The sequence below is a fragment of the Pteropus alecto genome, unplaced genomic scaffold (genome assembly GCF_000325575.1).
Source record: "Pteropus alecto unplaced genomic scaffold, ASM32557v1 scaffold20, whole genome shotgun sequence".
In the NCBI taxonomy this organism is placed as follows: domain Eukaryota; kingdom Metazoa; phylum Chordata; class Mammalia; order Chiroptera; family Pteropodidae; genus Pteropus; species Pteropus alecto.
The window spans coordinates 11,916,860-11,937,874 of record NW_006436298.1 but is presented as its reverse complement, the minus strand read 5'-3'; the positions used below and the strand labels follow the sequence as shown (position 1 = coordinate 11,937,874).

Here is a 21,015-nt window from a genome sequence, read left to right as displayed (position 1 = left end):
GATAGTGTTTTAATCGGGTACATTGTCTACCTGAACAAAATCAGGATTGTTTCAGGAAAGAAGAAAAAATAGATATTGAGGAAGCAACAAGTAGTGTCTGCCTCAGCAGTGTTCCAGTTTTATTACATTTACCTCATGACACCCATTTGGATGAACTTTTATCCTTAATTTTTCATATATAATTACATGTTTCAACAACTACAGAAAATAAACACACATTAACCAAAAGAAATGAAAGCAAAACATCCAATCAATTTGCATCATGTATTAGTCTCTAACACATTGCTCCTTGCTAGTGGTGACATTTCAGGGTCACCACCACCCCACCACCACCAACTTAAACCTGCTGCTTCGCACTTAGAGTTTCATATGTGCTTTAGAAGGCAAATCTTTCCCTTCTTTCTCGGCTCTCCCACCCTTCTCCCTGGGCATCAGTGCTGTATAGCTTCCTATTGTCAATGGAGTAAATGGCATCCTTTAAGAGTGTTGGGAAGGAGATGGCTGATCATTTCATCTGTAATTAAAAAGAAAACATGAAGAAAGATAGTGTAGTATAATTTAACCCAGTGGTCCTCTGGCATTTTAATTATGTACATCTATTAGTAAAATATTTCTGCTATGTACTTCCCATATGTATAAATATATTTTTAAATTATATATGTTGTGTGTATGTCTCACTGTGCTAACATATTATGTATGTACTAAAATATGTAGAGGAAAAAATAGAACTTTAAAAGGAATTAGAAATACTTTTCTATATCTCTACTGTAGCACTTACCATTCTATTTTAAACATAATTCAACTCTTTCTCACTGGACTTGTGAACTTAAAGGTTCAATCTCACTTGCCTTTAAATCCTCAGGGACTTGCACAGTACATGGGATCAAGTTTGTATTCAGTAAATGTTTATTGAATTAATAAATAAATTGGATTTATTGGTCTGCCTTGGACAATCCACATGTGAATAATTCAAAGCATTTTTTTTTTTAGTCTTTACTTCATTTAAAAAAATGGCAGCTTACAAAATAAAATATATACTAGCATAAAATAAAAATAGATATCTTTTCTTTCTTCATAATACATTATTTGTCCCGACCTCACCCTTCAATAAAGTGGTTTTTTACCTAATGTTTGGTCTTTCTTATCCACAAAATCCATCCACCTAGCCACTTTCCCACTGGCCATGAGATCCAGTTCTTTCTGTGCCATTTTCAAGAAAGCTTTTGCTTTTCTGATACAAAAGAAGAGATTTGGTTGGCTTAGTTATGCACTGCTCTTCCATCATCACTCTTCCTTCTTCAGTGGAATGTAAAAGTACCTGGAGATGCAGCAGCCATCTGGCAACCATAATGATAACTGCCAACACACTAGGGATGGTGGAGTTGAAAGCCAGAGAAACTCGGGTCCCTAACAGCACCTTTAAGCCATTAAACTAGCCTTTCTTTAACTCCAGGATGTGTTGTATACTAAACAATAAGCTCTTGTTTCTCAAGAAACTGTTAGTTGGATTTTCTGCTTATTTGCAGCCAGACACAGTCCTAGCTGATAGACTCATCAACTTGCCTTCAGATATGTAACTTAAAATTTTTAAAGCAGTTTTTGTCATTTCTTATAGTGTCATAAGATTTAAATGAAATCAATGCACTGTTGTTTTTCTATGTGATACAAGTATAAATTGCCTTTCTTAAGTTCTTCATATCCTGTCAATTGAAATAATAACTTTCACCACATGTTGATCCATAATGTCAGTGAATAACACTACTAGACAATAAAGGTTTTGGTTTTAAGGAAGCACGTTTGCAGATGAGATATTGTTTTATTAGCACATCTAAACACAGTCGAGTCACTCCATTTTATTAAAAGCTAATCTACTATTTTAAAACTAATATTTAATCATTTTAGACTAAAGCACTCTATTTTCTACACTTTAAGTACACAAAGTAAAGATAAAATATTTCTTATCTATATAAGCTGTGTGAAGTGTTCCTCTGATAATAGTGGATCTACACTCTTGCTGCTTACTTGTTTTTAAGAGTTCTGTGTTAAATGGTGTATTTACTGTAACTGCATATTTTTGTAAATAGTTTTCCAATTGAAGTAAGAAATGTATTTCTCTGCAAATAATGTTGAGAAGTTTTTCAAGCCTTTTAAGCTGTGACTTTAAGCCAAGAAGCTCTTACACTTTATATGCTGGCATATGCTTTAATTGCACCTATTTAACTGCATAGTGTTAAGAAGAATGTTTATTAAGCTTTTAGTCAGCTTTTATGTGGTATTTATTTTAGTACCAAGGATGATTGCTTCAATGTTAATATTCAGCCACCTGTTGGAGAACTGCTTTTACCTGTGGCCATATCAGAGAAAGATTTTAAGAAAGAACAAGGTGAGTGATTACTACAGTTTACTAGAAATTCACATCCCAAATATGTGCTCATTTTTCTGGCTTGTCTCTAAGATAAATTACCATGTACTTAGTTATTAACAGATGTCAGTACACAATCTTCTAATTTTTGCTAGTGCTTTGCCTTTATAAAATAACCTTAAAAGTATATGTTTATCTACATTCCTGGTATACCTGACAATTGATTAATATGTCTTTAAAATAATTAACTTTTTGATTCTGGGAGTTGTGGTTTGCCAACCTAATGATGTTCTTATGTGTTTTGTATTAGTGAAGATGTCAAGAATTTGGGACTTAACCAAAGTTCTACCACTATAGATGTTGTATTTCTGGTTTTTTTCCCATTATAGAATTGTTTTTCATGTCTTACCAATATATTTTTCCCTGCACACATTAGAGTGCCTTACCCTTCAAAATAAAGTCCTAATTATAGCTTTAAAATACCTTCATTTTCTTTTGACCTAATTCTATATTAAAGAAATGTTATATTGTCAGATTATCAGAGCCAAAACATTTAAAAATATGCATCTAAAAAGGAAATATTTTCAGCAGAATGAAAGTATTGTTGTCTCATGCTTGTCTCAGAGTCAAGCATACCTTCTAATAAAAATAATTTTTTTCTTATATGAATAAGGGAAAATAACTCTGACTGGACTTGTGTTTAATTAAGGATAGCATTTCTAAAACTGGAGCATATTTAAATGGTATAGTTAGCAATTTTTAAGTTTATGGGAACCTAGGCTATTTTTTCTCTGGAGGGAGTTATCAAACAAAGATCCCTTCATCTCGAGGTCATTAATTTATATCTGTCAAGCTTCCAGAAAGTACTGGGCACACACAAATATCTACACCAAAGGAGAAGGGCATGCTTCCTGGCACTCCATCGTTGTAGTGCCAAAGATTTTTATACTATAAGTCTTTGCAATCTACAATGTCAGAAAGAAAGACCTGTTGTAGAAGACTCTCACAAAGAAAATCTCATGCAAGACTATAAATGAATAGTAATCTTTTATTCTTCTGCCTTATTTTTAAGTGATAAAAAAGAATGACTAAATCCATCTTTGCACTTGCTTTTCTTGGAAGTTGATTATTGCTATAGAAGAAAGTCATCTTTGTGATTTTATTTTTCTCTTGACAAATTGAATTGATTCTTACGTTTGCTATTCTTACCCTTGCTGGCGAAAGCCTGCCTCTCTGCTTTACACCTGCTCAGCAAACCAAGGTGAGTGGCACACAAGTGATTGAATAAGCTTGGGCACATTTATTGTTAGGGGATACTCTTTTTTTTTTTTTTTTTTGTAAGTGCAGCTAAAGTGTTTCTAAAGCAGCAGATTATCATATACCCTTTCTCTCCCTCAGCTTTGGTTTAGAATACTTGATATTTCGATCAAGTTTTTTGTGCTCTGCTGTTGACTGAGGGATTTTTCCCTGACTAGCCATACAGAACCGTAAGCGCATAAGAGAGGTGCGCTTGGAGAACAGCTGTGGTCCTCTGTGGAGTTGTTGCCAAAATTCCTTTTTCTTCTGCCATTTTACTTCTATGGTTGTTGATTATTTGTCTGAATAAATCTGGCAGCTGTTTGCTATGTTTAATAGAGCAGAAAGGCTACTCTGAATAAAGCTATTTGAAAATTTGTTTATATGAAGTATTTGTAAATCCTTGCAAGTCTCTTGGCATTTCTGTATCATTCTTTCTGTCTTCCCGAATTCATTCTTTGATATGAGACTTGATGCTGGCAAATTTACCACAAGTTTAAAGAGTATTTTCAATAGCATCTTTTTAGTTATAGATTTCAGCTGGTTTGGCAATAGAGGTCTCAATTCTTAACTTTACACATGTATTTGTTTGTTATAATAAGGAAGAGCTTAGCTTATTTCACAGAAGATACCTAGAAATGACTCACTAACTGAAAATCCTAAATCAGAATAAAAATCAGTTTCTTCAGATTTTATCAGTGCAAAGGAAGGCAAAATGCCATTAAATTTAAGTAGTGTCTGTATGTGTTAGTACATGCTAGTTTTAACCTGTATTTCCACTTTAAATAAAATGAACTTACATATTTAATATCTCATTTCACAGGACATATATTTTAAGAATCAAGAAATGCATTAAATGTATTATTTAGGATTTAACTAGAAAGATATAAATAAAAATCAAGGACTATAGTTCTGTTTTTATATTTTATTCAGATGTACATAATTAAAAAGCATTTACAGTATTAAATAAGAATGCTTCTAACAGATTGTACACTTTAGATTAATATTTTATAATGAAAAAGTTTTGTTTCTCATATATATAACCTCATCCATCCCTTTTTCTCAGTGGTTGGCATTTAGAGTTCCATGGCTAACCATGCATGTTTATGAGGTTGATAGTCAAAGAGCTAAATGAAAGATTGGTTTATCCTGTATATTCATATTATTCATATTCATAGTATTTATATGATGAGCCTTAACCAAGAGCATGATTTTTTTCATTGCTTTGAGTTTTGAGCCTTGCGAAGTTAATAATCTAGCTGTTGGATAATTTCAGTGCCATAAATAATATGAGGTATCTTCTTTACTTAAAAAATTTTAATTCCATTTTAAGGCCATTTTAATTATAAGACACCTAAGCCAATTGCTTATTCCAAACTGCCTCTCCTATTCATTTTCTTCTTATGAATTAAATTGGAAATCTAAAACTTAGAAAAAAATTATTGTATCTATTATATTATTTGCTTTGCATTTTAGCAGTTAATTACAGCTGATTAACCTAAATTAAGTGCTGTCCGCTACCTCACCAAAATTTAGATAAATTCTAATGAAGCAACAAATTCTATAGTCTAATAATTTTTTAATATTTTTCCAATAACTTTACCTTTATTATTTATGAGCAGGCAATATAATATGTAAAGTCCGGTTTTATAGGAGAAACTTTTAATGATACCTTGGCATATTTTCTTTCTCGTTAATTTGAGAATACCTGATATATTTTCATTTAGAAAAATCTCTAGTTTAAGAAATCTAGAATGTTTACTTAATTTTATTATGATTTATGTATTCATCTTATGGGTTCCTAGCTAGCAAGATGCTAATTCTTTAAATAGTCAGACATTTACTATTTTCTGGCCCTTAACTACCACAAGCAATCATATTTGATGCCCCTTAATTAGAGCACCTTTTTTTCTTTCCAGGTTCTTTTTCCACCTCAGCAATCGAGACAATACATTTGCTTACCATGCTGCTCTCCTAAGTGTTCTTTTGCATGTAAATTAATCTTGATTCAGTTTACACTGTCATGCTGAGTGGTACAAATTGCCTATAACAATAAAACAGCATGAGTTAAAAATAAAGGGGGGTGGGAAGGCAGATTGAATGTGTGCCTTACTTGATAGGATGTTACTTTGCTTTATGCCAATACATTAGCTGACGATAATGAATCTTCTGTTCTGAAAAGCATGGTTTAGTTGATTTTTTTAATTTTACTTCAATGGAGCAGTACCTTGTCTTTTATAGACCAAGTTAGACAAACCATTAATGACAAGAGTGTTAAGGTTAAATATGAAGCAATGCATTCACTTCTCTGAGTGCTATCCATCTTTCCATTTACAGGAGCTTGACAAAAGTACTGGCTTTGTACAACATTTCCTTTAATTACATGCTGCGGGAAACAGGCTTTTAACATAAACATAGTTGCATTCATTTATTCAGCAGTTGCTCTTCAATAGAGCTTAATGGAGAAGGTTTAAATCCTAAATGAGTACACACATCTCTCAGCAGTGTTATGTCAGCAGCCACTGTGCTTTACTTAAAAGCAGTGTTTGACTGCTTGTGTAGTTTTTAAAGCTTTTGCCTAATATTGAAGTTAAACAGTCTAAGACAGAACGCAGTGTCCCCGAGTTTGAAAGTGGTTAGTAAAAGCTGCTCTTTGTTAAAAGCTAGATAAGTCTTTTTAGAGTGTTAGGCTCTGGTGTCCTCATACTGCTAGTCATAGGAATTTTTAAAAATTTCAGATTGTATTTGCAATGAATAACTAAATTAAATACATAGCCCTGGAGATGCAGGGCCTTTTGAAAACATAAAATCAAATTTTACCATTTTCTTAAATTTCGTAGACTATCGTGCACATATCAGATGTCTCAGAAGATTATCATTTTTAGTAGATTTCATTAGGTGTCGGTGACATCAGATCCAGAGAGATGACATTTATTATAATTATTTTGTTTATTTTAATCCAGGTATTAAATTTCAATATTTGTTCCAAATATTTGGTATGTTATTGAATTTGTTCACTGAACATTTTTACATGAGATTTTGATATTAATGGCATGTCTTGTGTTAACTTGGTATGGCTTTTGTTCATGATTTTGCTTAACTTCTTTCTTAAATATTATTTGAAATATCTCTGATATTTAAGGTTTTCCATTTACATTTTTTCCTTTGTTTTCAAATGTTTTGCTTTCAGAAATTTCAGTTGGTGTTTTCGTCAGTGACTGTAGAGCTATTCACTAGGCAAATGCTGTTATCACTAAGGTAGCTTAGATAAGTGTACATTTTTTAGAACCATATAACTGCTCAGTTGACTTTCAGTCATTGTTGGGATAACTTTGCTCCATCATATTGAGGTCATTCATCAGGAAATGCTGCTAGTTATTCAAGAATCACTTTGATTTGTTCTCAGGCAGCATTTCATCTTTCAATGAAAAGGAGAGTAGGGAAAAAAGTCTCAAAAAGTAAAAGCTTAATAGTTTACAGATGCTAAATTAATTGAGTATATTAGAGGGACTAAAATTGAAATTTCATCTTTGTGATTCTATGTTTTTATCCTATAGTATTTAAAATAATATTTATTAAGAGTGATATTTGACTGCATTTTTTGTACAATAAGAATTTAAAAATTTTTTGAAACAGTTTCAGATCATTTTAATGTTATGATAATTATTTTGTAATTACATTCTGAAGTGGTATTTCTTTTCTTGAAAACAGCTTTTGAATTTGGCTATGAGCTTAAAATTATTTTAATGTGATTTTCATAAAGAAGTTAGTAAAAGGTAGCCTTCTTTTGCTTTTACAGGAATGCTAACAGGAATGAATGAAACTTCTACTATAATCATCGTTGCACCACAGAATTTCACGTCCTCTGTGATCCTTCAGAAGGTTGTAAATGTAGCCAACGTAGGTGTGGTTCCTTCTGGCCAAGATAATATACACAGGTAGGTTCACCAATACGTGATATGGAGATAGCTTGTATACATGTGTAAGTTTATAATTTTCAATTCATAGTTTTCCTTAGAAATAACTCCTAAACATATACATGCCTCCCTTTTCTGATGCTATATTTGATTGATTGGTTTTGGTTAAGGCCCTCTTCCCTATTTCTTACAATCCTTATTAGCACACTGTTATGGACTATCCTGAAAGATAAAGGTAGTATACCAGCATTTTATAAGAGCTTGATGATTTGTAAAGAAACCCTTTTGACATATGGTTAAGAATTGATCTTATTTCATCAGATTAAGTAGATTTCTAAGAAAAACTATTTTCTGAAGCAGTAGAGTTGGACTTTTTTACTTGAAAGTAGGGAAGCTTGAGTACTACATACAGATTTCCTTTTGATAGCAGTCCCCTAAGGCTGCTTCCAGTAATAAAGAGCTGCTAGAAAACCAGATAGGGTCAAATGCAGCTTCTGTTTCATAGACCAAGAATATCTTCACCACCAAGCATCGAAAGCATGAGATCCAAGCCATATGTCCTTAAAGGTAGCAGAAAATGTGATTAATATGTCGGCCCTCTTTGCATTCGTATGAATGCCAGTGGCTTGAAATGAAAGTAAAGATAAAAATAATTACCCCTTAAACATGCAACTGTTACTTAGTCCTCTGTGAGCTTGAGGGAATTCATTGCAAACCATTTTAATTCCTCTGCCATTCCACTGAAATGTTGTACTTCTGCCATTTATACACACACACACACACACACACACACACACACACACACGTAAATTTAAAATCTAGAGGAATGCCTTCAGACATTTTAAAAAAATTTTTTTAATACAGGGGAAAGAGAGGCCTCATATAAAGAGTATTGCAGGCGATATAAGGTTTAGACTCAGCTCTGCCATTATTGGGCTCGATAATCTTGGGCAAGTTATAACTTCTCCTTATGGACTTTAAGTTCCTCATCTGTTTGGAAATGGGTAAAGAAGGGGACTTGAAATGAAATTCTGTGTTATCTATGGAAGAATATTGGACTTGGTATAAAAAATATTGAGTTCAAGTCTTGATCTGCCATTATCTAGAGTTGCCTAACTTCGTCTACAAATGGTGACAGAATGAAAGCTACATGTACTAGTCAAAAAAAAAAAAAAATTTGCCTTGTACTTTTGGGGGGTTCTGTTTGTTGTTTTGGGGGGAGTTTTTTGTTTGTTTTTGTTTTTGAGAGGAAAGTCCTTAAGTAAATGGATCAAGAAGTCTGATATTTCCATTTCTTAATTTATAGCAAGCCCTATCTATCTCACATAAAGTGGTGTTAAATAATAAAATGGATACAAGGTCATCATACCGGTACCATGGAAATACAATTATCTGTCAGTTAATATTGTTCAATAGGGGGAAAAACGAACAGAAGACTTTTTAATGAAAATATTTTGGTTCTTACTTTTCCTGTCGTTTCTGCTTTCTAAATACTTTTTCACTTTCTTGGGTGATTTTCTCTTGTTTTGTTTTATTTATGGATCCTTTGAATTATTTTAAATAACTAGGACACCAAAATATCATACATCAACTGTAATTTTTAGCTTATACAGAAATTTTACCTGACACATCCAGTGTTCAGCAATACTTCAGTCCTGTTTTAATATGTTCTTTTGTAACGCACAAAAAGACATAGAGTAACACTAGGAACTTCTAATTTACTTTTTGTTTTGTTTCGTATGTGGATTTTTAACTTTTCTGAAAGCAATGACAGCTTTCCAGATTTGTATTTCTGAGAAAAACATAGCAAAATTACCCTTCAAAGCCAACTAATATGAAGGGTATTTTCCTATTGGGAAATAGACTAAGAAAGACACTTAGCATAGTTGTGTAATTCTTATTAAAACATAGTTTGCCTATAACTTGTTTTGGTGGTTTGGAACTTAATGCTTATTCAGATAATTAAATTATAGTCAATTCTCAATTATCCATACTAATGCAAACAGACACACAACTAAGAACCATGATATTTGGCTTTGGCATGCAGAGGTGGCGCTCAAACTGAGCATTTATGGTCCTCATACACATCCACAGTGTCTTGATGCTGTTCTAATCAAGCCCTATCATTAGCAGCCAGCCCGGTGGTTGGCTCTGTAACTTGAGGGAGGAGCCCAAGTTACTACAGAGTCAAAAATGAATAAAATGCCTATATGTAATCAAAAATAGGCTGCAGTATCTTAACTTGCCTCACAAGCCTCATCATACTTAATTGAAAATGTTTTTACATATACTTTTACAGTAAAAGTATGGTTATAATAATGTTCTAAATTTTAGAAAGCTTCCAGGTAAATATCTAGAGTTAAGTTATTATCCTGCATATGTAACATTTTGCCATTCTTTTATACTCAGTAACAATTAAAAATAAAAATTGTTAATAAAATCTGTACCAATGCCTTTCTTAATTTCATTTAAAATGTACTATAACACAAATGTACCGTTTATACTATAACACAAATGTACATTTTACCACTTTGCTGAATTATGTTTTTAACAGTAGTGTTCAGTATTATATTACCCTGTGGTATTAATGAGTTTATATATCTAAGTTTATATATTATTTGTTAATAATAAAATTGAAATCCCTATGAGATTTTTGAGTGGCTCCTTAATTCTTCTGCGATGGTTTCTTTTTTGAGTGCATGAAGAGTAGGACTAAAGCCATTTCTGTATTTATTAATGGTACTCCATTTAAGATTACTTTTAAAAACAAGGATAAAACATTTTGACTGTTAGTATTTGAAGCTATTATAAATTTCAGTTGAATAAATTATTCTTGGCTGGCCTATGTTCTACTTAAAATTTTCAGGATCTTTTATTTCCAAGAGGACTTTTTAATAAACATTATTCTTTCTGGCCATTCAGTGAATTAAGTTCCCACTGTCTAGTTTGGGAATAATTATTCTTACTACTTTTCATATTTTGAATATTTTTTACATTAAATACCAAGTAAAAAACACCTAATATAAGAATTAGCTAAGAAAAAGTGAATCTTCATCAATATGCAGAACTGTGTAATAGTATAAAGTAGAAATTTTGATGAAATACATAATAGACAATGGCTCCTAAAACATCAACAGAAAATGGCCTTTATTAAGAAAAAGTAATTAAAGGCTCACAAGTTTTATGGAATTCATTTCAAAAACCAGGAGCATTTCCTATTAACTACTTTTAAAGATCAATTGAGAAAGCATATCTGCTGTTAGATTATATGGCATTTAGTTTAATTTTCTAAATGAGCAATAATATCAGAAAGCCAACCAGTATACTATTGAAAGACTTTGTTTTCATTTCTGTGGTACTTACTTGCTGATTGGAAAAGCTGCTCTGTGCGAGCAAAAATCATCTTACTGAGGTCTACAAAGCCGTAGTCATTGTGCCAATCTGCTGTTTTCCAAATTACAGTCACCATATGATAAGGGTAATACAGAAATGTGAATCAAAAAATTATCAGAAAGCACTTTTTGTAAATAGGCAGCTGGATATCTTAATGTCCTGTGTTAGATATTCACAGTCAAAATATATGAGATATACTATGCCTTGTAAAAATCTTAAAACATTACTAATAAACTAATAGGTAAATAAAAGTATATACAAAGAGCAGAATGAACAGCAGTAAACTAATATATGAATGGACACAAGATTTAATGTTTTAGGAGGGGAGATTAGACAGGCAGTGAGAATCCTATGATTATCCAGGGCCAGGAAAAATTTCTTATGCTCCTCTGAGTAAGAAATCAAGTAAGTGTTGATGAAGGAGGTTCATATTCAACAACAGAAACTGAGATGTACCCAGCAATTGCACTTCTGGGTATTTATCCAAAGAAAACCAAGACACTAATTCAAAAAGATATATGCACCCCCGTGTTCACTGTGGTTCTATTTACAATAACCAAGCAACCTAAGTGCCCATCAATAGACAATTGGATAAAGAAATTGTGGTACATATATACAATGGAATATTACTCAGCCATAAAAGAAATGAAATCTTACCATTTGCAACAACATGGATGGACCTAAAGGGTATTATGCTAAGTGAAATGAGTCAGAGAAAGACAAATACTGTATGATTTCACTTATATGTGAAATCTAAAGAACAAAATAAACAAAACAAAAACTCATAGAGACAGAAAACAAAGTGGTGATTGCTGGTTTGGGGATGGGGGGCATTGGGTGAAAAAAGATGAAGGGATTAAGCAATACAAATTGGTACCTACAAAATAGTCATGGGGATATAAAGTACAGCATAGGGAATATAATCAATAATATTGTAATAACCATGATAGTGCCAGGTGGCTACTAGACTAATAGGAGGATGACTTTGTAAATTATATAAATTTCTAACCATTATGCTGTACACCTGAACCAGTATTCTATAATATTGAATGTCAATTCTAATTGAAAAATAAAAAGTTTTTAAAAAGAAACCAAGATATATTTGCTTTTATTACTTGTTTATCCTCTGATAAAGATACCAATGTACAGTAACCCAAAAGCAGAAAGCTAAACATCTATAGTTCCAAAATCCCTAAGGTTTTTTGTTTTTTTGGTACAAAAGAGCCATGTGGGAGTTTATGTAAAACTCAGATTCCTGGGCCCACACCCAAAAACTCATATTCAGCATATCTGGGACAGGGCCCAAGAATCTGCATATGAGCCAATACAGCAAGTGTTTATACAGCAAGTGTTCCAAAGTTTACAGTCTGAGGCAGCCTTGTATTATCGAGTTAATGATAGCCACATGCCACATTTTAAAATATATTTTTCCTATGTTTATAAATTTCCTTTTTATAGATTAGTCATTAAGCGATAACTATAGGCAAGATTTTTTTTAGTTTTTCTTATGTCTTCCAATGTGCTCCATTAAGAGAGTATATTATTATAGCAATAATATCTATGAAACAGTCTTAGACCATAAGTAAAAGTTTGTCTTTCAGCAATCTCAACTATTTCACATTTTAACCCAGTTTCGGAAATTCTGACATTCATATACAATATAGTGTTAAAAAGAGTTGTCATTCTACCTACCCATTTGACCCTTTCATGAACAATAAATTGACCCTGTAAGGCAAGAATGTGATATTTGAGTGAGAACAGAAAGCCTTGTCTCTGCAGTGATTCTATTTTAGTTCTTAGCTTATTCAGTAAGACCTTAAAACAATTTTCATCATTAATTTGTATTCAGTACTTATATTCCTTCCCCCTCTGTATATCTTAATCTATGGTTTGGATTTTATCTACCCTGTCACTTTTTTAATTTGCAAGTTTTGAACAACTTGTGACTAATTAGTAGAGTTGCTACTTAGGTCCTTAACTATTAGGAAAGTCTGGTGCTATGAATGGAAAAGTATATCCATAGCAACCTGGCAGTCAACATTTTAATTTATCAACATATTTGAAGAGTTTATTTGTTTCAGGTTTAAAATAAACATTTTTATTTAATTAAAATAGATGTAAAGAACAACTTGTTTCATTTCTAGGCCTTAAACTCATGATGGATCACAGTTATATACATGTTTAATGATTTTTAATAGGAGAAATACTGGTGTGTAGTATTGTTTCCATCCTAAACTATCTATATTGTGTAACTCCATTCAATATTTCTAGAAGATGTTTGTGACAGATTTCATTAGTGCTGGGGTTACAAACATGAATAGCATAGTCACTTCTTGGTAGGTTATTTGATCTTTCTGTTTCTTCTCTTCTTAGGTTGATCAACCTTTGGGTTACTGTCTTTGTTAATTGTTTTATTTTTTCCCTAGTAACTGGGTAATTTTAAAGGAACATAATGGAAAACAATAATGTGATAACTTGGTGCCCTAATTTTATAAGCCCTGATACTGCAGTTGCCATTCTTCATCTGTCTTAGAACAGAATTTTGTATAAACAGTCGTTAATATGAAGGTGCCAGGCTTTAGTCTTTTCTACAATATGGCAAATTTGGGATCTCAAACAGGACTAAGGATTTGTGGGACCTATTTAGAAATCAGTTCTTTCTCAGGTTGGTGGTCGTCCACTAGAGGACAGCACTGCTTTTTATCTGACTGCTTTGATCTCTGCAGGCTCTGTGAGCAGCAAGCATTTCATTGAAAAACAAATGTGGACCTCAGTTAATTTTTACACGGAAAGCATATTTGGATATTTCAGAAATAACCAAACTACACAGCCGATTTTTGCTTTTAAAAATTCTTGATCTAAGTTATTTTTAATTTTACCACTTGCGAGGTAATATTCTACAATGCAACAGTTTTACTAATAGGAATATATGACTGTTTTCATGTAAAAATGAAAGAAAGGTATTCTTGATGACTTTCCTTCTGGGTTGACAATTTTATAAGGAATCAAAGAGGATGGGGTAAGACTTTATTTGTTTTACAATTTGGTTTTCTCTTGTTAAGCCCCTCTCACCCCACCCCCACCAAATAGACAAAACAAAAATTCTCTGAAATAACTGGAATGTTTCATGTCTTCTTTGAGAAAATGCACTCAGATGTTTTAGCTTTCCTATACAAAGAAAGAGAATACATCGTTGACCAGAGAGTATGGGGAATCATTTTTTTATACCATCTCTAAAGATTAGAATAGCAAATAGAGAGTCCTAAATTGTGATAGTAGCTTATTTTTTGTTTCAACTCTTCTCAACAGAATGTTAAAGGAAAATATTACAATATTGCTGGCTGATTTTTTTTTAAATAAGACTGAAAAATACGTTGCTTTAGATAAATTTTCTAAACTTGAATCACATGTAAATGTATTTCTCAGTATTAATTCAATAGTGTGATGGGCTTAAATTTAAAATACAATTTTGTAGTCAATAAAATGGAATTTTTTACAATTTATAAATTCTCTGCCTGTTGAAAATATTCTGTTATATTAACTCAAAGTAATAAGGATTTATTATTTTAAATTCTTTGGAAAATAATGCTCCAAATGACCATGCTTCGATATTTGATGTTAAGAAACTTATTCAAACTAGTATTTCTTACATATAATCATTGTGTGGCTTCATTACACATTTGTCAACTTTGGACTAATTATTTTTATACAGCTAGGGCAGGGCACTGCATCTTGTGATCGTCTTTCTTACTAATAGGATTCTGTCTGCTTCAGCAGGCAGTAATTGAAGGCTTCATGTACAGAGTAGGAAAAAAAAAGTTTTAGCCTGAGTGGGCCATTGTCACAGCTTCTGGTAACCAGTAGAACAGAAAACACGAGAAAATTGAACTCAGAATAGAAAAATCAGAAACCAGGAAGACTATCCAAGAGAAAAAAAAAAGCATGTCTTAGAGCTGTTGCATTAAGTGTAGCAAATATGATTCTGTGTTAAAAAAATTTATGTTTGTGAATACACTGGAGGTTGATGCAACCTCTCAGATAAATATATATTTTTTTAATTCATGTCTTATTAATATTTTAGTTGTTTAGAACAATTCAGTTGTAGGATATCTTTTCCTTCTAACACAGAGCATTTATGGTCTATAGCTAACAAATCTAAAATTTAAAAATGTAGTTTAAGTGCACAAGGAAATAAGTCCATGTCTTGTAAACAATACATTTGTTCAAAATCGTTATTATTTGACTTGTTTTCATAATTCTGTCAATAGTTAAGACAAATTAACTTTTTTGTGAAGGATGGTTTATACTATCATTTAGACTTGGCAACCAGCTTATTTTGTCATTTCTTTAATCTTAATTCTTATGGGCTTCAAAGATTAAAAATGCCAGTTGCTTGTGATAATAGACAAAATTTGTAATAAAATGAAATACACATATATCCAAAAAGTTTTACCTTCTCAGTTGGTGATTACAAACAGTGAGTGCTTGGTGGGAAGATGAAAATGAAAAAATTTTAAAAATACCTAGGTGGTATTTTTTTAATAACATGGAGCCCGTCATACATAGGCAATACATCTTTAACTGTCATCCATTTATTTGTTCTCATTTGTGGTGTCACTGGTGTCTGAAGGTGGTCAATCTCCTTCCTAGTAGTCCTTCCCTGTATTACAGCTCCATTCAAGAAGGTTTTGTATTTTTCATTGCTGGTGTCTCTTTTGAGGGAGTGGATGGTGGGAGGTATTTAAAATATTTTAAATCTTTAAAGGCAGAAATTAAAAACATGACAAAGCATCATGCAAAAAGATGCTTCGAATTATAGAATACTACAAAATCAAGTACACAGTTTTTGACAGGAAAAATATTCCTTTTTAAAGATTTTGGAACATTAATAGATTATATGCATATTAGGTAAATAAGAAAAGCCTTAATAGATCTATCGACTGATAAAAAAATATTGAGTGTGTTTTTGCATATATTAAGAGAATGTGTATGATCTAGAATCAGAATGCTTGGGTTCAGATTCCCACTTGACTATTCACAAGCTGTGTGTCCCTGAGCAAGTTTCTCAACTTCTGTGGGCCTCAGTTCCCCCATCTGTAAAGTGATCTGATTCATAGAATCAAATGAAATAACGCAGGTGAAATACTTAGCTCCCACTGTGCAAAGCACTTAATAAGTGGTAGCTGCTATTATTAATGATGATCAAAAACTTCACATGCCTTCTGAAAAAAATTGTCAGTGTATGATCTTAGTTTGAGGCCAAGAACAGAGGTTCTGATGCCAGCTATTAAATTTAATATGTAAGTATTTGACCCAAGCTGTCTTTATAATCGATGTTTATTACATCCAAAAGCTAGCTATTTCTTATTGACTAACTAGTAGTCTTTCCATAACTATCTTTTAAATTGGGAGGTACAGGATTAATAAATTTTGAGGAGTGGCGTTTGCTTTCCGTGGACCAAAACAAACCAATTGTAATCATCTGTGTTCCAATTAAATACATCCTTTTGAACTATAAAATGAGAATATCAGAACATCTGATCTTGTAGTCTTCTGCTTTAAAACATTGCTCCCACTATTTGTGCCTACTAGGACATAGAGACCTATTTAAAAGGCAGTAGCTTTTACATCAGCTAACGGATTTTATTCCTAAAATGATTTACTTAGTGTGTTTCCACTGCAGTATAAGCAAATGCCTTCTTTCTTTCATGCCCTATTTTTTTACAGTATTGATAATTTTGTAGTAATAGGATTTCAAAAACATGTACAAGACACTAATTTTAATTTTTGTAAACATAGTTACATCACAATTGACATTTATGTGTCCTGAGTTTGTATTATTCTAACATCGGATTTAAGTTTTTAATAGAAAGGAGATAAAATGTGCCTTGGGGCTATGTAAGCCTGAAATTCAAACAACAGTGCTTTTGTGTTCCTATTCAGACATAATTCCTTCTCTATGGTCCCAAGGCACGAGCGTTAAGTAAATAAAAGGACTAATAAGACTATTGTTTACACAATTATAACCCTGTCCGAAATAGGGGCCACTGTTGAAATATTTGTTGAATGAAGATACGGTGATGACCAGATCTGTGGGGGAAGTTGCTTAAGTGAGTGGGACAATAGAGCTACCTAGTATCATTTGGCGACATGATTTAACAGAAATTCAGAAACAGGATTCTCCCAACGAAGCATAGGACCTCAAAATTTTAGACAAAAGAAATGCACAAACCTGCAATGTTGACAGAAAAGAGAGGTCATTTTGGGGTTGGTAAGCTTTGTGTTCTCTCAAAGATGAAATTGGGGTACCCCGTTCCTAATCTGTTGTGTGGCCATCTGAAGAGCAGATAGATATGTATGGTAAGAGCTTTATAATACCTCTTTCAAACATTGGTATGATTTCTGTTCCAAAACTGGTTACTTAAAATTGTTTCAGTAGAAAAGCTGCTTTGTCGGATGCCTTACCAGCCCTCAGCATCTTGGAAAGAGTAGCTCTCCATGTTTGCAGACAGCACACACATAAATGGCTAGGAAGGTTTCTAATGTACTTGATCAACAACCCATTAGCTAACACTTTAAAACACAACTTAAAAGTGTTGATAATATTTTCAATTTAGTAAAATTAGCATATTTGTTTTGCTTTTGATGCATTATTCTAATTATTGTTGGAAAACTGATTTTCATGATTCTATTTAGGCCAAAAATGGCTTGTTAGGTTTCAAAAAAAAGAATCTAATGTTTTATGAGATCTTGATGTCATTTCAAAAAAAAAAACTCAAAAAAGAAATTACTTTTCATTTAAAGAGAATCTGCTTCCTGCTTAAGTGGCTAATATTTTAATTAAGTCTGGAGTGAAGTTTTTCTGAGAGTCTCCTGATAAACTCCCTCTTTTATGTTGATGGTAATTAAACAGATCCCTGAGGACGCCGTGGGCTCTGTGCAAGGCCCCTGCTAATTGTCAGACATGAGACACTGACCAGTTGGTTTGCTCTTGAATAGTCCGCAGCGTGCTGTCAGCGCGGCAGTTTTATTTTTATGTATTGTGAGCTGTTGTCAGGGCTAACTGGGTGCCATTGTGGCTGAAGATGTTGCGCAAATTGAGGCAGATGGCTCAGATTCAGACACGTGTCATACAGAAAGGGGAAAGGGGATTGGCCCTGCAAAGTGGGGTCATAGCAGGTCACAGACCTGCTCTACACTTGTTAGTGTTTTCAAAAGCTCATGTGCAGCAACTTTGTTTTTCTCCAGTCATCCCTGCAATCAAACCCCCTGCCCCCCTCCCAAAAAAAGTGTGTGGAACATGCTCTATGTGGAAAATGGAGGCCTAGAAGGGTACCATCCTCTTCCTCCATGTCTCTGGGGCTCAACTGTGCATGCAGAATGAATTAGCAGGATTGACAGAAGTTCATTGTGCCTCCAACGGCTTTTCAGTCAATTGCAGTGCTTAAAAGGCTAGTTTTGCTTTTAATTCCATGTAATTAGTAGGTTCTTCATGTCTTGGAATTTAGTAATGGAGCTTTAGACCTCAAGTTTCCTCTATTCTAAAACAAAAAGAACGATCTAATATTCTAAACATTAAAAGAAAATTTTTAAAAAGGGAGTGTGATGTTTCACTTGGCTGTCACGTGATTTTGTTACATGTCATTATCAACATTAGAGATTGAATTTGAATATTCTAACATGCATGAATTCACTGAAACAAGTTTTATAATGTACATCAAGTTATCTAACTTTTGCATAATCATTTCCAGATATGAGGAATTTAAAATTTCAAGCTCTTAACATGTTTTAAAAATAAAAATATAGTGCTTTATTTTAAATGGACCTGTGCATGGTAAAATGTTAAATTTCAAAGGAATGAATGATTTCCAATTTATAGGAATAGAGAATTATTCACATGCATCTATTCAAACTAATGAGTAAAATAGACTTCCTTTTCCTGTTCTTTTCTAAAGATGCACTAAAATTACCTGCTTGTGGTAAGCATGGTGCTGGGCAGTTTATTGATTTTTTTTTTTTTTTTTCCAGAAGAATGCTTGGCTTTGAGTTTTTGGCAGTAGGGAACCTGTAATAAATTATTGAGAAAAAGAGTTATTTTAAACCTATTTGAATTTATGCTGTCTCCTTCTCCCCCTCATGATAAAAGATCTCTCTCTCTTTTTCTTGCAGGTTTGCAGCTAAAACTGTGCACAGTGGGTCATTGATGCTAGTCACAGTGGAACTGAAGGAAGGCTCTACAGCACAGCTTATCATAAACACTGAGAAAACTGTGATTGGTTCTGTTCTGCTGCGGGAGCTGAAGCCTGTCCTGTCCCAGGGGTAACCTGCTTACATCTGGACTTCAGAATCTGGCACACAACAAAAGTGCCTGGCATCCACTACTGCTGCCTTTCATTTATAATAATAGCCCTTCCATCTGGCAGTGGGGGAAGAATACACTCTTGACATTCTTGTCTCCTGCTTTAGAATGCTAGTGTGTATCTATCATGTATGCAGTACTTCCCCCCTTTTCGCTTTGCTAACCAAAGAACATATATTTTACTGTCAGTTATCTCAACTCTTGAATCCATGTGGCATTTTCTCTACCCTGATACTTCTGTCCTTCCCATCTTCCTTCTCTTTTTCAATGATGATAGACATGAATTAGATATTTAAAGTTCATTGGAGATCATCTTCCTCCCCTGGTAACCAAAAATTAGCCTAGAAATAATCTAAATGGCCTCTCAGCTTGGTATGTGAAAACGGGATAGCATTCTTTTTAGAATTAAATGCTAAAACAACAAGGTCTCTAAAATTTTGTTCTGTGAATTTCCTGGTATTTTAATTGGTTATTGAGAACTGTCATCATGAAATTATCTCTGAATAATAGGATGAATAAACTAGCATATGAAGAGCATTTGTCTTTTGCATTTTTAATGAGGAATTGTTTATAATCCTGAAGTTCATATGCTGAGGTTTCTTTATTCTAAAGTAAATATTTTGAGTGTTACATTATTGCAGAGAAGCAATGGGGTTTAGTGGAAGAAAAACCACTTTCAGACCAGGTAGATTTTCTAAATGTGTTACAGAGTAGTTAACTACAAGAAAGAAAAAAAAATTGGCGTATGTAATCTTCATGTTGCAAAATAAAACATCTCTTTACATGTCATTTAGATCTATTAGTAGAGATCTCTTTGCAAGGCCTATTACACCTGCTGAATAACTTCTTTGAATCTCATTGTTCCTTTATAGAGCTTGATGCCTAACTTCGATGGACTGAAATGCCTTTGGAAACTAATATAAAACTTAATTGTAAAAATCTTAAAACCAGTTATACAATCAACATATTAGCACCATTCCCTAGAGTGTTTATTTTATTTGCAAACTTAGGCAAGTTACTATTTTTATTAAGATTATTCTATAATCAGAAAATTTCTTTTTTGAACCACTCAAAATTTTATTTACCTTTCTGACACGTAATGAGTCATAAGTTTTAAGATAGTATATGCTAGTTCCCTTTGTATAGAGAGCCACATAATGATTTTTATAAAATAAAAAGAAGATGCATTTATCGAAACATTGTAGATCATATATAAAAGGTAAAATAAAAACAACAACAGGATGAAACATACTTGGGATATACATACTGAGAAGAACAAAACACTGGAAAAAAATTATTTAAATTTTCAAGCTAGCGAGCTGGAGAGAACAACCAAGGTTGTTATATTTTCCTACTCCTGAAATACCGCAGTGACTCTGAGTGAAGAGGAGTATTGCAGTGAGGTCACCTCGCTCTGTGCTGCCTCACTCTGGAGCCTTGTATCCTGTGATGACACCGGCACCAAGAAGCTCCTCTTTCACTGCAGCCCACTGGCATTTCCATTATTAACCGTTTTTCTCAGAGCTTCATAATAACTTGGATTTTTAAGTCAACAACTTTTCGAAACAAATTAGTTGGCAGGCTAATGACCTGTTTTTCTGAGAAACATTTGTACTTACCCTCAGAGCAGAGGGAAAAGTGCATGTTGTAATATAGAGAGATTTTTTTTTATCTCTTAAATGAGGCTA

At 33.0% G+C, this 21,015-nt stretch overlaps 1 protein-coding gene across 1 annotated transcript in view; it reads left to right on the top strand.

The window, feature by feature from the left end:
- The window catches only part of AP3B1 (adaptor related protein complex 3 subunit beta 1), a 215,688-nt gene extending 195,824 nt beyond the window's left edge, over positions 1-19,864 (top strand). Inside the window, exons 26-28 of the mRNA XM_015590336.1 lie at positions 2,286-2,383; positions 7,458-7,596; positions 19,138-19,864. Coding sequence (XP_015445822.1) covers positions 2,286-2,383; positions 7,458-7,596; positions 19,138-19,291 — 391 coding nt within the window. The 3' untranslated portion in view covers positions 19,292-19,864. The remainder of the gene's footprint in view (positions 1-2,285; positions 2,384-7,457; positions 7,597-19,137) is intronic.
- Positions 19,865-21,015: the final 1,151 nt, after the last annotated feature.